Source organism: Manduca sexta, chromosome 2, assembly GCF_014839805.1.
Source record: "Manduca sexta isolate Smith_Timp_Sample1 chromosome 2, JHU_Msex_v1.0, whole genome shotgun sequence".
NCBI lineage: Eukaryota > Metazoa > Arthropoda > Insecta > Lepidoptera > Sphingidae > Manduca > Manduca sexta.
Genome location: NC_051116.1, coordinates 303379 through 319103, shown reverse-complemented (window position 1 = coordinate 319103; position 15725 = coordinate 303379). Strand labels below are relative to the sequence as shown.

General features: G+C 35.6%; 1 protein-coding gene across 1 annotated transcript; it reads left to right on the top strand.

Annotated features, from left to right (window-relative positions):
* The first annotated feature begins 27 nt into the window (after positions 1 to 27).
* On the top strand, positions 28 to 3062 carry LOC115452071 (transcription factor MafK). The gene is made up of 4 exons (XM_037437860.1): positions 28 to 293; positions 834 to 952; positions 1429 to 1531; positions 2106 to 3062. Exons 1-4 carry the CDS (start codon positions 249 to 251, stop codon positions 2250 to 2252), a joined length of 414 nt encoding a protein of 137 aa, XP_037293757.1. The 5' UTR covers positions 28 to 248; the 3' UTR covers positions 2253 to 3062.
* The last annotated feature ends 12663 nt before the right edge of the window (positions 3063 to 15725 follow it).

Genomic DNA, 15725 nt, shown 5'->3' with positions numbered 1-15725 from the left:
TACCCCTTAAATGTTGCACCTCTATTCTATTGTCGTCGATGTTTTTCCATATTATGTCAAATTCTGGTCAAAATATTACGAATGATCAATAAGGAAAAGCAATTATAGAATTGTACGAGAATTCACATGCTTCTAAAATTTATCACATAATTACGTATGTGTAGTGCAAGTGCAAGTTAATTTTACGTGTCATTTAACTGTTGTAACGGAGATTCCGTTACCTTTACTCCGTCGTCCCAAATTTTATTATGCCTCATGATTTGAAGGAACTGGGTGGAAGGAAAGCAATTATGGTAAGTTTATAGTGATATTCAAACTTAAAATGTATCTTAGGTCTCATAAAGTATGAAAGTCTAATGGTTTATCGTAGTTAAAATCTCGCGTTATCTTGTGCAGGTTTGTGTATTTGGACTACTTCCGGGCTTTATTTTGTACCTATTCTGAACCGGTACAACACAAATTCCGATTACCAGACACTATTCTATATTTGTATTTCAAATTGTTCAATTGGTTAGTTCTTATGGCTGACTATTAATTTACTGCAAAATCATTAGTTTGTTCTATGAATTATTTGTAATGTGAAAATTTTGTAATGATTCTACAAAATGACCTAAATCATCTCTAATTAATATACTTGATCAATATTGATGCAGGCAAGTCTAATTGGCTTCACTGTGAGTTTTTGCAATCTTAAATTATATAATACATGTTTGAAATCACTATTTTTTGTGATTTCAAATGTCACTCAAGCCACTAAGCCTTCCATGCGTTGATAGAAAATACAAATTATTTAAAGTACCAATACTTATTATGTATATTCTGTGCTACTTCAGGCTCCTTTATCCCCAACCCCATGTGCGGAGATCAGTGATGATGAACTGGTCTCGATCTCCGTGCGAGACCTCAACCGACAGCTCAAGATGAGGGGACTCACTCGAGATCAGATTGTCAGGTGAATAGTGAAAATATCTTTACAAAATCCATCTATGTTGCTGGCATATTTTGGTTTTGAAAATGATTACCTTACACTATTGCCAGATTGTTTTTCAATTGAAATTAGGAGATAAAGCCTATCTAACTTTCCTTACAGTTGGACAGTTATGCCAAAATGACAATTCATATGTTTCCGATGATCAGCAACATCTTCTCTGGTGTACTGAACTTTGTTTTTGTCAAAAAACACAACACAGACATTGTCCACACAAGTCACAATAAATTTGCAAACCGTAATTGTGCCAAAATGATGGTTGAAAAGTTTCTGGAGAGCCATTGATCACCGATTCTGTGATTTAGTGGGTTTTTTTTATTCATACAACATACAAATATTGTCCACACAGATCATTTATAATTAATTCGCAAAGCTGAGTTAGGCAGTTTAGACTAAAACAATGTTATGGTTGGTAGTCACAAGTTAAATTCCTGTTTCAGAATGAAACAACGACGTCGCACTCTCAAAAATCGTGGATACGCTGCCTCGTGCCGCATCAAACGAATAGAACAGAAAGATGAATTGGAAAATGAGAAAAGTCAGGTAAATGTTAACCAGGTTTTTTTTTTTTTTTTCCTAGCCTATGGCGTGTTTGCCTGTCATTGAAATTGCAACTAAATCAGTTTTTTTTTCGTATTTATTATAGTTAATTTTGTTGACAATCCTGAAGAATATTTTCTTGCTTGATTATACAGCTCTGCAGAAACATTAAAATTGTTATTATAAAGTGTAATATTATATGTATAGTATTGGTGTCTAATGAGGAGCATTCTAGAATGAGATATTAGATGTGTATTTGACTAACTAACATTTAATTAAATATAATTTTATAACAGAAACAATCAATATAATTTACAAGTGCAAGAATTTCTTACATGTTCCACATGAAAGTCTAATAATGTTCAGTAATAACAAATAATACACATTTGAATTTCTTTAAACTGGGCTATATTCGTGCATTTCCCGCCATGGGATTAATATTGAAAAATAAATATACTATGTCTGTACTTGATATTGGTTTAGTGGACTGTCAAAAGTTTAATAGGTAGATAGAGTTATTTTTGCATTTATAGTATTTATTTCAGAAATACCATATTGATAATTATAATGTTCACAGGAATGGCATGACATGGAAATGATGCAAGATGAAAATAACAGGATTCGAGACGAAATAGAAGCTTTACGCAGCAAATACGACGCTCTCAAGAGATTTGCTGTTATGAAAAACATACCCTTGCCACCAGAACTAGATATAATGCCTTAAATATAATCTATTTTGTGATGTTTATGGTTTAATGGAGTTGTATTTAACATTCATTCCTTTCAAGTTGTTGAAAATTAATTTAATTTTATCAGCCTATATTAAAGTAAAAAGAGTCCACTTCTGAATATACTGGTAAGTAGCTAGCAGTTGTGGCTGTACGGTCTTGAATTCCTTTGCTCATTCCTATAGAAAAAAAGAAAATGGCGCGCAAATTGCTGAAATTTTTTTTGGTCAATCGCTACATAATCTTTTTTTAACTTTTTTATTTATATTACTAGTTTAGATAATTGGTTATGTGGTATTATTTATATGCTAAATGGGTGTAAATGTAACTTTTAGACGTTTTTAAATCTGTTTTCATTATGTGCAAATATTTAGTGAATATGTTAGTAAATGAGAATCAATCACAATTTATAAAAACAGAGCGATTGCCTCAAATCAATTATTTATGGTAAGATTCAAATTAGTCTTGAACAAAATTATTTATTTCTTGTATCACAGATTTCATTTTTGAATATAGACAATTTATTTTAATAGTTCTGAAAATTTTACATTTTGTATACCTGCAACACCTAATTATGTATTTTTTCAAATAGATGTTTTATTTGTACATTTTAATTTGTGATTACCATAAGTTTACCGCTCAGTATTTTCGAACGAGGCTTCGAAAAACCAAAATAGATTTTTTCAAGTCGGAAAAATATTGCCAGAAACATTACTATCATACTTACCTATACATTTTTGTAATTTTTTTTAAAAGATAGTACAATGTACGAGTGATATAAATATATTTTAAATAAATAATTATATGATAACCAAGTGTTTTATTTACTTGTAAATGAACTATTACTTGAAGCTAGGCGAGGCACTACACGTTTTAAATCTAGCGTACTTGCAGTAGCCAGATGTATAGTTTAATGCCACTGGTCAACGTTATGACACGAACAATCGACATTAACATAGATACGACCCTGATGATACTGACCGACCCTTACTGACACTGACTGACATTTACTGACACTATCTCTGCCACGAAAGCGCTACACTCACGCCTTTTGTCTCCGTAGGGCGTAGGCAGAGGCGCAATTGGTGCATCTATTTTCCCTTGTGAGTCCCGTCCATGTTTTAATAGGGGGCTTATGGAAATCGGGCACAAATTCCAGTCTCCGGTTTGATACTGAGGAGTAGAAAATCCAATATCACTGCTCGACCCGGGGATCGTATCCGCAACTACAGCACTATAGTTGTACATACAACTACGTCAACGAGGTAGTCAAGTTAGAGTCCTAAATAAAATATTTTTTTAATTTTTTTATTTAGGTACATACATTTCAATCTTATGCTTACTAATAATGTATATCCGATTAGGTATGAAAAGGCTTTCATACCACAAAAATCCCTAAATCATCGTAGCAATCCATAAATACACCTGTATGGCGCTAACGCCATCTATTAATAAATATGCTATTTACCAGGATAAAATATGTACTAAGTAATCATCGATAAATATTATGTAGAGTGCGTTCGGCTAATTTCGGACGGTTTTTCGGTGTGTTACGAGGAGTCTCGAAAATATTTTTTTTCTCATACAATATTTAAGCGATACCAACATTTTATACATGAAACTGGTTATTATTAATGCTACTTTATGTGATAATTTAATCATCTTCTAATTTTCTCTGTGTAAGCTTAAAAATAGATGATAATATCTGTAATAAAATTTAAAACCCTTAGAAAAGATCGGACCTTCGCGGGGTAAGTTCGGACTCCGTTCTAATAACGCCTCTAATGCTAGTATGATAAGGTCCATAAAATCAAACAGAAGTCTCAAAAATGTTAAGAAAAGCGAAATCCACCTTTTTTGTTTCAATGCACATAGCGCACCTGTACTTGGTCGTAGCATTAACTGTTGTATATAAGTTGGGGCAAAAAGAGACAGCGTAGTCGCCTACATAGCTTAAACTAAAAAATAACCATAGATTCGTGGTATTTTTTTCGTTATACGATCTTACCCCGTATCCGATCTTACCCGAACGCACCATACTACGTACGTACTAATCCAGGTCATCCTCTATATCACAGCGTTCCATATTTTATTCAAATTCGTTCATCTGTTACTTCTTTTAGTTCTAGGACATACAGACACCCAAAGATTTCCACAAACACCTGCATTTATAATATCGCTGGCTTATTATTACAACGTCGTGCGTTTATTTTTACTTATGTTGCAAACATTAAATTAAAAATTTAATACTTATTGGTAAAATTTTGAAAATACAATGTACCATGATTCAGGTCCAATCCCTCTCAGTAGTAGAGGAGGCCCGTACCAGCAGTGGGACAGTATATAATACAGGGCTGATATTATTATTGTACATATATATTGTTTCGCTCTGTCCTCATCTTTCAAGCTTATCGGAAATGTTCACTGCATTAAGTATTTTATTTAGAATTATGTGACAAATATAGGTAATTAAATTTGCACATCAAATATAACAAAGATCCCAAATACTAATCCAGCAAAATTCGTAAGAGTAAGAAGTGAGATAACTATTTCCTGACGGACTTACACGTATATTCAACATTGTAGGTGCCAATAAGCCTATCGAACATAAAGTTGTCGGATCCAAAGATCACGTCTTTAACTTTCTTTCCATCAGTATTCAATGGCGCGGCAGCACGATCAAAACTTTAGAAAGGCGGTATCGGATAACTTATTTAAAAGAAAAACAACGTTCGTGTTCATCTTACTTATTGTAAAATAACTAGGTTTATGTCGTGGCTCCGCGTGCAATAACGCCTGTTCGTCAGATAATAATACTATAGATAAGATTGGGAGGGCTTATTCCGTCTAGGCGGCAATTGCGTCATTTGGCAAATACGGGCGGTCTATTCGAAGGACAGCTTTGATAGCTGTATAGGTATATAGAGGATTTTTCGACGCTGTTGTATATATGGCTATCAAAACTGTCTTTCGGTTAGAACGCCCATAATTGCATAAAGACGGAATTGCCCCTATAGGCGGAATAAGGCCTCTTTACCTAGTTTTAGACTAGTAGGTATTTGCAAAAGTTTTCCGTGATACTTTTTCCGACTTACTTGGTATGGATCGCTATATTATGACCAAATTACACAAAATCATAATATATATTATAGCCTATATGTAATTCTGATGTATAACCAATATTAATGTAAAGTATCATCCAAATCCGTTCAGTAGTTTTTTCGTGAAAGAGGAACAAACATACATCCATACTTCCATCCTCACAAACTTTCGCATTTATAATATTAGTAGAATTACAAATGCGAAAGATTATGAAACTGGTTTGTTATAAGTAAACGCAGAAACAACTGAACGGATTTGGATGTTTGGCACGTGGATTATGTCCTGGATTAACACAGGATATATTTTATCCCGGTAATTTGCTCCATGCGAAATTATAGAGTTTTTAATTCAGTTTCTTCAAATAGATGACGCTATAAATCACTACAGTGTTTTCAGGACTTTTGTAGCGGTAAAATTTTCTTACGCAGGCAACGCCGCGAGCTACACGCAGTTATAAGCTGATACCTCAGTAAAATGTATCTGAATTAGTTGCACTGCAGCCTAATCTTATTGCCTAACTGTTTAATAATGAAGGCAGGAACTTATAATAAAAAAAATCTTAGGTGAGGTCCTTCGTCGATTGTCTATGGCATGCTCTGAAAATTACTGTAAGAAATAGTCAAATGTGCCTTTAAATAATTTGAATGTAGAATTCCCTCACAAACAATAATTACTTACCTCTACTCGCCTACCTAAAAAAGTCACAAAAACATGCAGCCATAAGAAATTCATTCGTATCGAGCCGAGTTACGTATACATTTTTCATTGAAAGGTTGAATATACAACTAAAAGCACTCCGCCGCTCCCCGACCCTTGAAAGTGTGTAATTAGATTTGCCCGATTGAGTTTGGAGGTAAAAAGTGCCAGAATTATCAGCGTATTGGCATTATTCGTAAATGCACGCTTTTAAGCGAGTTTTATCGGGTAAAATGGAACGTAACTTTGGAAAAATGAAAGGTTATAATATCTAGTATCTACGTTGTACAATATTCGCGTGAGTAAACGAAAGTTCTGTAACTGGTGGTAGGTCTCTCATATGTAAGAGTTTGCTTCGGTAAGTACCGCTGCAATGTCTATTTCTGCCGCCAAGCAGCAGTGTGTAGTCACTGTTGTGTTCCGGTTTGAAGGACATTGTAGCCAGTGTAACTACTGGACATAATCAGACTTAAAATCTCACGTCTCAGGATAGCGAGCGCAGTAGAATACCAAACAATACTTTGTAATTTAAGGTGTTGGATGGTGTTTCTACTGTTTATTGCTTACCATCAGGCGAACGGCGAGCTCGTCTCGTCATTCAAAGGAATAAAAAGTTATGTTTTGCTCAACTGTAAAAATTAGTGGTGAAGGGTTCATGTAATTCGAATCATGCCAGTTTCCCTTGCTTAATTCTTGTCAAATATAACTATCATTAGAAAGATTTTCAGATCGCATTTATGCATATTAGTACCTATATGTAATGTCGGGTTTCTGTTCGGAAAATTTCACCTTTAGCCACTGGTAAATATATAGTCAAGGGGCCATATTCTGTCTACGGGAGAACACGGATTCGCCGTAGAAGGAATAAGGCTCTCTTAAAGAAAAAAATGTACATATTATTTATTAGGCAGTAAGGTCGAAAGAATTTAGGTATGTCCATTCTCTGGACGAATAAAACCTAAAATTCAATGACGTTTTACAAAAAATCTTAGCTAAAACACATACATTTGATTTTTATAAAATTGTGTAATCTTTAAAATAAATATTGTCTTAACGTGCATTAATATCATTCACAATACAGCCTAATATATCTTATTATAAAACAGAGAAGGTAGGTACTTACTTACTTACTAATATTTTTGTTACCTTTGAACATCAAGTTTCAAATTTCGGCTTAAAAGTTATAATTCTAATGAAAAAATGTAGAGAATAGAACAAAGGAAAATATTTTTTTACCATAGTTTAGGATAAACATTCCTCAAATTATTGCAGGACATCAACCTTAGTGCTTACTGCAACTAAAATAACTTAATTAAATGAATCTTCCGAAAATTCCCTATGATTTCTTTTGTTGCAGCAACATTATTAATTAAGGCATTTTAACAATACTCGGTTTAATAAATTAGTAGGAATATACATTGTGCACTTTATTCACATTGTTAATTAATATGTTCATCTTTTAATGAATGATGAGAATTGGTTTTTTTATGGCTTTGAATGACTAGACGAGCTTGCCTTTCGCCTGATGGTAAGCGAAAGGACCGCCCAGAAACAGTAGAAACACCATCCAACACCTTGAATTATGTAGTATAATTTGGGATTCCACTGCGCTCGCCATCCTGAGACATGAGATGTTAAGTCTTACTATGTCCTAGTTACACTGGCTACAATGCTGTTCAAACCGGAACACAACAGTGACTATACACTGCTGCTTGGCTGCAGAAACAGACATTGCGGTGGCGGTGACAAACCTACCCAGGCAGACTCCCACATATGAGTGACCTACCACCAGTAAAACGTATAAATACCCGTATTCACGTATTGACATTTAGTAATGAGGAATTGATCAGGTTAGTATGGCCAGCGTAATGTGACACGCTTATTTCCTCTTACATATATAGGTGCAGATTTATTAATATTAAACTACTAAAAAATATATAATTGTAAAATGAAAATATTGTAATATGACTTTTCGGACGAGCAATACCTCTTTCGCTCTGTTACCACGATGGCTTCAAAGTCTTCGAAACGTGGTGAGAAATTTATAATATAAAAAAAACGCGATAAAATCCAAAAAGTGGTTTATTTCTAGACTATATTGTTATCTTCATAAATACTACATCAGCATCCTGGATGCATTCAAGGACTTCAAAAACGTAATAGACAGACTCTTGAGCCTTCGGAAAACTTTAACTACTCAACAATCAATGGTATCATATACCTATGGCTTCCGTATTACGGTACAATTACCGTCCTAAGGTCTCGGGTTTGATACCTGAATCGGGTAAAATTATATGGGGTAATTTAGTTCAGCATCAGTCCGGATGAAATTCCTGCCGAGGCTCCCCACTAAGGGCGGCCTTTGGGGGAGGCGAATCGGGCAACCGCCCGCCCGGGGCTTCGCGCTTACAGAGGCCTCGCGCGGTGCCTCGCAGGACCTTTTTTTTACGTTCTTACCGACGAAACTGTTAAAACAGGAGAACGTTTTTTTACTCTGCCCGGGGCCTCGCGTCTGTTTCTTTTTGCTTTCGCTTGGGGCCTCCCGTCGTTTAGGGCCGCCACTGCTCCCCACTACATCATGGGAAGAATTCCACAACGCGAAAAGTGAGTGCACTAGTTGCGCATCCCTACACATTCAAGTATGAAACGCGTGACATCACCCCAGTCGTCACCTACATAATATGAATATGCACACAGCTTCGTCTACTTTAGTTTAATTTAGCCATTTTACATAATACCGAACTATACAGCCAGCAACATCGCTAAGTCCGTAAGTTATGTGCGAATATCGGGCGCATTGAATCAAGCGAAGACAAATTACGTTATTCGTCTCCCCACCTCCCCCACATATTTATTGAGCTTCTCATTCGGTTTGTATCTCGTTTTTCTACAGACTTGTATACCGGTATTTTATTGATTCTCTCTTTGTTATAAATCGAAGGTTTTATTAAAGGTTTATATTTTTTTTCAGTAAAAGCTATGGACGAGATATATTCAGCCAGTTTTGTTTTGTCACAGTTCAAGTAAAAGGAGTTTGTATTGCGTGTTCTTTATTTGAAAATTGAGAATTTATTACCAGAATAAATACAAAAGTATCTAAGAAAAAAATTACGCGTGAGATAAACAACTTTTTTTTCCTTTGACTTAGGATTAGGTTGTGAGCTCTGAGGCTAACTTTTTGCAATTTGTAGTTTACCTCTAGTGTCTGCAGAAAAGGTAAATCTAATTACCACTAATATATTGTCTTAGAAGTTATCTTCACAAACATTTTGCTCAATACTAATAATTACTGCTTTAATGGTGTAGTAATATTGTGTGCGGATACTGCTCAGAGGTTCCGAGTTCCAATCCCGGGTCAGGCAGAGATATTGGGATATTCTTCTCGGTATCAGCCTAGAGTCTGGATTTTGGGTCCGATATGGCGATAGACTCCTTCTATCACATCATGGGACGGAACACATTAATGTGAGTGTCCTTTTGCACCTTTGCCTACACCTTCGGAGTTAAAGGCGTGATATTTGTACTAATAACGACACGGGAATCTCATCCAAAATAACCATAGACTCTTGTTGTAATTCATTCTGATTATCATGTTTTTTATTTTTGTCCAAGAAACAATGTATTTTAGCCATGTAGGTACTAAACTATACTTATAAAAATTTACAATCATTCTACGCAAGTTTTAATTTATTCCAACGGTATAAGTCCGGAACAGTTCCAAATTTTAGATAACCAATAAAATGTTATTGGCAAACGGACTCGCGTGCGTGGAGACGTCAGTTCGATTCTCTCTCTACATATTTTATATTGCATTTTTTTTAATGTTATACTCTTGATATAAACACACATCACGTATTTATCTCCCAATGGGTATGCAGAGGCGTAACCAAGGTACCCACTTTTCACCAAGTGTGTTCCGTCCCATGATGTGATAGGGGTCGAGCCTATCAGCATCGGATACACATTCCAGACTCCGGGTTGATACTGAGCAGAAGAACCCAAATATTACTGCCCGACCCGGGATTCGAACCCAGGATTTCAGAGCGCTGTCGTATCAATTAGAGTCGACACAACGCTTGTTCGAAACGGTCCAAAAATGTAATCCTGAAACGTTATTTGCAGTAAATAGGGAACATAATGTATTCTAGTTAACAAATCAAAGGGCGTGCGATGGAGTTCGTTAGGGCAATCAGCGTGTACCAACTTCGCCCCGAGCGTGTTTAAACTGCCTATGTATGCGGGCTTCAGTGTTCCGATATATAGATATTTCGTTTTCCACGATCTCATTTTGATATACACAAAATGTATTATTTTATTTCATTGATCAATAATTTGAGATTTGAATGTAATTTATACAGGGTAATTTTGACATTGTGTCACTAAATGAAACCACATACGTATCTACTTGAAAACAACACTTTACAATAAGTTATTTTGCGCCTTAGAAGTAAAATAAAAAGTGTAAGTTTCGAATAAAATATATATTTAATAAAAAGTAATTTTAATTTTACGCGCACTAATGCCACTACTACTATTCTAAAAGAATTGATCGCAGCGGCAACGTCATACTTTCAGTCAGAAATACACCACGCACGCGCCATAATCGCATTAAACTACAAAATTATCAAAAAATCAGAAAACTAAAACCGGGCTTTATTGGTGAAAATATTAGTTATTAATGGATGATTTTTGGCACAATGTCAGCAAAAGTGAAGACGATGTGTATTTTATATCTGTATTTTATATCCGCTCGGATAGCAACCACCGTACACAAGATGTTAAAACTCGCTATAGTGGTCCACGTAAGAGTCGCGTTCTGAGATCAGCCTGTGTATATCCGGTTCCAGCAGGCCGGCATAATTGTGTCGATTGCCGAGGGGTAATCATCTCTCGTCAGTCGACATTCTATTGGATCCCTCTCCACTCACCATTAGTATTACCATTATTGTATAAAAAAAGCCTAGTCAAAATAGTTAAGAATAATTCTTACTAACATGTGCCTAAATAAGTGTGTAAGGTAAGGCTGTTAGGGTATACGAACTTCAAAAGTCAAAAATGCTAACCTAGAGCGAACTCAAGACCTTCATCTCCACAGTCCATTGTGCCCCGAGCAGTCCCTGTTTAAAATTGTGATATCATTTTGTTTAAAATTTGATTCTCTCAAAAAGCGTTTGGTTCAACGCAGATAATTTTTTAAGCATATATTTGCTTAAAAAGTTTGCGTGGAACGAAACGCGCTTCGAAATTAAAAAGTAAAAAACTTGTCTAAAGTTGTCACTCAGTTTACCGAGGTTTGCATAATGTGCGTTCGTTATTCTCTTTTTACTTTTTTGATATTTAGGAGGGAAGAAAATTTTATCATGCTCTGATTTAAAATGGTTATTTTATAAATATTTTTGAGGGATATTTTGTATCCATTTTAGTAGGGTATTTTAATGTTTTGTCTTATTGATTTTATACATTACTAGCTTTTGTCTGCCTGAAATTTTTTTCCGGGATAAAAGCCCCGCGTTATAGTTTCCCGGCACAAAAGTATCCTATAGTGATGTACCTTTCTATTAGTAAAAAAATCAAAATCAGTTTTCTAGTGTGTGAGTTTAGAGCGTTCAACCAAAAAAACTCTTCGTCTAAAATCTTAAAGTATTGGATCAAGCTGTGTATATTCGATTCTAAAAGGCCGGCATTGTCGACTGCCGAGGGGTAATCATTTCTCGTCAGTCAACTTTCAATTAAACTCCACTTCACTTAACATCAGGTGCAGTGGCGTCACTTTGTCAATTCTCTTGTTAGTCAACACTCTATTCAGACTCGACTTATTCAAATGCTGTGAGGTCTCACCGATGTATAAAAAGTGTTATTTGATTAACATAGATGTAAAACTGAATAGCACAAAAGGCGAGCTGTGTGTACATCAAGCATTTCTATTGACCGTCGACTGTCGAGGGACGCAGTGTCGCCCGTCGATCGACATTATTTGGACGGCGTTGTACCTGTCATGCAGGATCTCGTGATAAATGTTTGTATGGGAGAATATTCGAGATCTTGTGGGTATCTTTTGTACTCAATGTTTGCTTTCTAGAGTATACTATTAGTGAAGGATGAAATTTTTCGAGAGGGAAGTCAACATATGAATATGGTTTGCAAATCGTTCTAAGATAAGTAGATTTTATATAAATCAACTGACTCCTAGTTAAAATATCAAGCAATAGTTGACCTGACAGACGTCCCGTTTTAACTATGAATTTTCATTGCAGCGCGCATTCTGTCAATCGCTGACAGTTATTTCAAACAATTGACAGTTATATTAAATTAATATTTTAGTTAAGTTTTCTTAAATTTTCTAATTTATGAATTTTTTCTTTTATAAGAACCTTCTCCTGACAATAACAAACACAACAACAAAAAAAATAGTGAAATCGGTCCAGCCGTTCACGCGTGATGGCGTGACCAAGGGAAATTAATAGGGATTCATTTTTATATATATAGATAGTAATAAAGAATCAGAATGTGACAAAACGTATAATGAGTGACGAGATGCTCGAGTCGAAGCGGATTATTTCTAAAGCGTATGTGTGATTTGTCGATTTTTGTATTATAGCGTAGTTAATAATATGTCTTATATTAAACTAGCGTACTCGCGGCTTCACGCGTGAATGAGATTTTCTGGGATAAAAATCCGTCTATATATTTTCTTGGGATAGAAAGTCTTTCCCAAGGTTTTAAATTGTTTCCATAAAAAGTTTCATCGTAATTTGTTCGGTAGTTTTTGAGTCTATCGCGTTCAGATTGACGCGGCGGGGAACTATTAGTAATACTACAACTACAGTTTCATGATGTGTAAGCATGGTGACATGCGGCGATAGCCTAGTTGGTTTTGGAATGAACTGCCGAGACGAATGTCCGCAGGCTCAAATCCCAAGGGCACACACCTCTGACTTATCTAAAAAAATTATGTGTGTATTCTTTGTGAATTATCGCTTGCTTTAACGGTGAAAAAAAACATCGTGAGGAAACCTACCTGAGAAATTCTCTATAGAAATTTTCGAGGGTGTGAGAAGTCTACCAATCCGCACTAGGCCAGTGTGGTGGACTAAGGCCTAATCCCGTCAGTAGTAGAGGAGGCCCGTGCCCAACAGTGGGACAGAATAGAATACAGGGCTGATATTGTTATGGTGACATGGAAAAGTTGGTCGCCTGATGGTTAACCACATGTCTGCCCAATGGCCATTATAATAAGTAATGTCATAATTTATTACCATGTAATACATATTGCATTTTACGACATCAAAAAGTCTAGAAAAGCTTGACCTGGGAATTGACCCGGGTCTTATTGGTCCAAAGCTCTTTTAAACGATCTCTTAAATATAGGGTTTTCTTAAAAATAATTGAGTGCGCGAAAAGCTTTCCGATTATTTATTGAAAATTAGTTAATAACTTACCACTTAAAGCCCCCAAATTTCCCACAAATGATGTTGAAATGCACCTAAATTTTAAAAGAAACTTTTCGTCTGGCAACTGTGACTAAAATACAAATCAAGGGTAGTTTGGTTCAAGGACAAGGATCCAGATCTATGAATAAATTTACAAAAAAAAAAAACATATCTAGGTGGCCAAAGCTAGAGTCCTACTACTCCTAATATTATAAATACGAAAGTTTGTGAGGATGGATGTATATGTGTTTGTTCCTCTTTCACGAAAAAACTACTGAACGGATTTGGATGAAACTTTACAGTAATATCGGTTATACATCAGAATAACACATTGGCTACAATTTATAATGATTTTGTGTAATTTGGTCATATAACGATACATATCAAGTAGCTCGGAAAAAAAATGTATTTCGGAAAATTCGTTCACGCGGGCGAAGCTACGAGCAAAAACTAGTGTCATTTAAAGACAAGTAAGTGTGCAATAGCTGTACCTTACAATCAAAAGGTATATTTTTTTAAAGTTTATCGCCACGGGTAATGAAGAAGGTCGAGTTCTGACTGCCGGGCTTCTTGTTCAGAAGTTTACCTGATTGGAAAGTGTTTTGTTTTACCTTTGTTTTCCGAAATAATTATATTAACAGAATTTCATTGTAAAAACAAAGTGATGTGTTCTAACTGTTTGGATGTTCGGTTGTCTGTTCATTTTATGCGCTGTTATATCGTTAATCCGATTTTTTTTTTAAATTTTATTTATCAAGTCATAGATAGCACAGAACACAATCATTATAAACAATACTTAAGCACTAAATTACATTAAGACTAGATTGATTCCTTAAACCTATGCCTTAATTGAAATTATACTATAACGACTCTACAAAAAACAATTAACAATATAAACATCTACTTATACTTAAGTGAGTTATATAAACAAAAATTGTACGGAAACTAAATTGTACTACCTATAAACTACTTTATTTTCTAATACTACATAAAACTACGATTGGAATTTTGTCATAATGATTTTTTATATTTACGCGAATTTTAGACGTTAAATATAATTTTCTTCCGACTATAAACAAAACAAGCAACTCCAGTCATAACACAAACATGATGAATGCATCAAAATAAATGCACCAATCTTTATCTCTGTAAATCGGGGCAAAGTTTTATCTGGGAGCTGTTATCCGCCAGTTTTGAACGGCTGAGTTATGGCATCTGGCAACTGTACGTACTGTGTCATTAATATTGTTGGGCTGCTACTGTTGGTTCTCGAGCGTGCGAGTAGCTCGTCTGGCAGTTACTGGCTTGATTCCAGTGATATATGGAATATTGTTTATAATATCAATGTATAGTGAGTAAAACGGTGAAGGAAAACATCGTGAGGAAACCTGCATACCTGAAAATTCTCGATTAGGAATTTTCGAGGATGTGTGGTCTACCAACCCGCACTAGGCCAGCGTGGTGGACTAAGGCCTAATCCCTCTCAGTAGTACAGGAGGCCCGTGCCCAACAGTGGGACAGTATATAATATAGGACTGATAATTTATTGTAGTGAGTAGAATAATAATAGTCAGCTGTCGCAGACTCAGTCTTATTATTTGCGCTCTGCACTAAATGACTTTAAAATCCTACTATTTCTAGACGAGTTTCGGCCAGCCAATCTTAACGGAGATCAGCCAGGTACGCAGGAGATATTGTAGTGCATAAGAATGTGCGTAATACACAGGTGCGCTCTGTTTTTTCACTCTCATAGTCCGGTGAGACGACAATTAGACATGACCGAAAGATCAGGCGCATGACCAACGGCTTTACGTGCTTTCCGAGGCACGGGGGTGTTATACCACCAACTTACGGATTCTGAGCTGCAAATGAGTAATTTTTAAGATAGAAAAACCCAGATCTCACTAAAATAAATTTCAGAAAGATTACTTTATTTTAAGTAAACGTCTAGAACCGTTTTGAAGTATTTAATTTGTTCAGGTAATTGTGAATATGTCTGTGTCTAGATATGCCAGTGGTTTCTAAAACGATGTTGCTGCTTTCATTGAGTGTACCAGCAGTCCACAGACTGCTTCCATAGCATCATTGAGCGTGTATTGAGCGCCTGTCTTGCTGAGATCTTGCATTCATTGATTCGAGAAAGCAATATTATGGTCGCTGCTCACAGGAATTGCGCTCAGTAAATGGAAATATAGTATCACAACTGGCCAAATTTGGGTTTAGAAGCTTACGTCAGGGTCG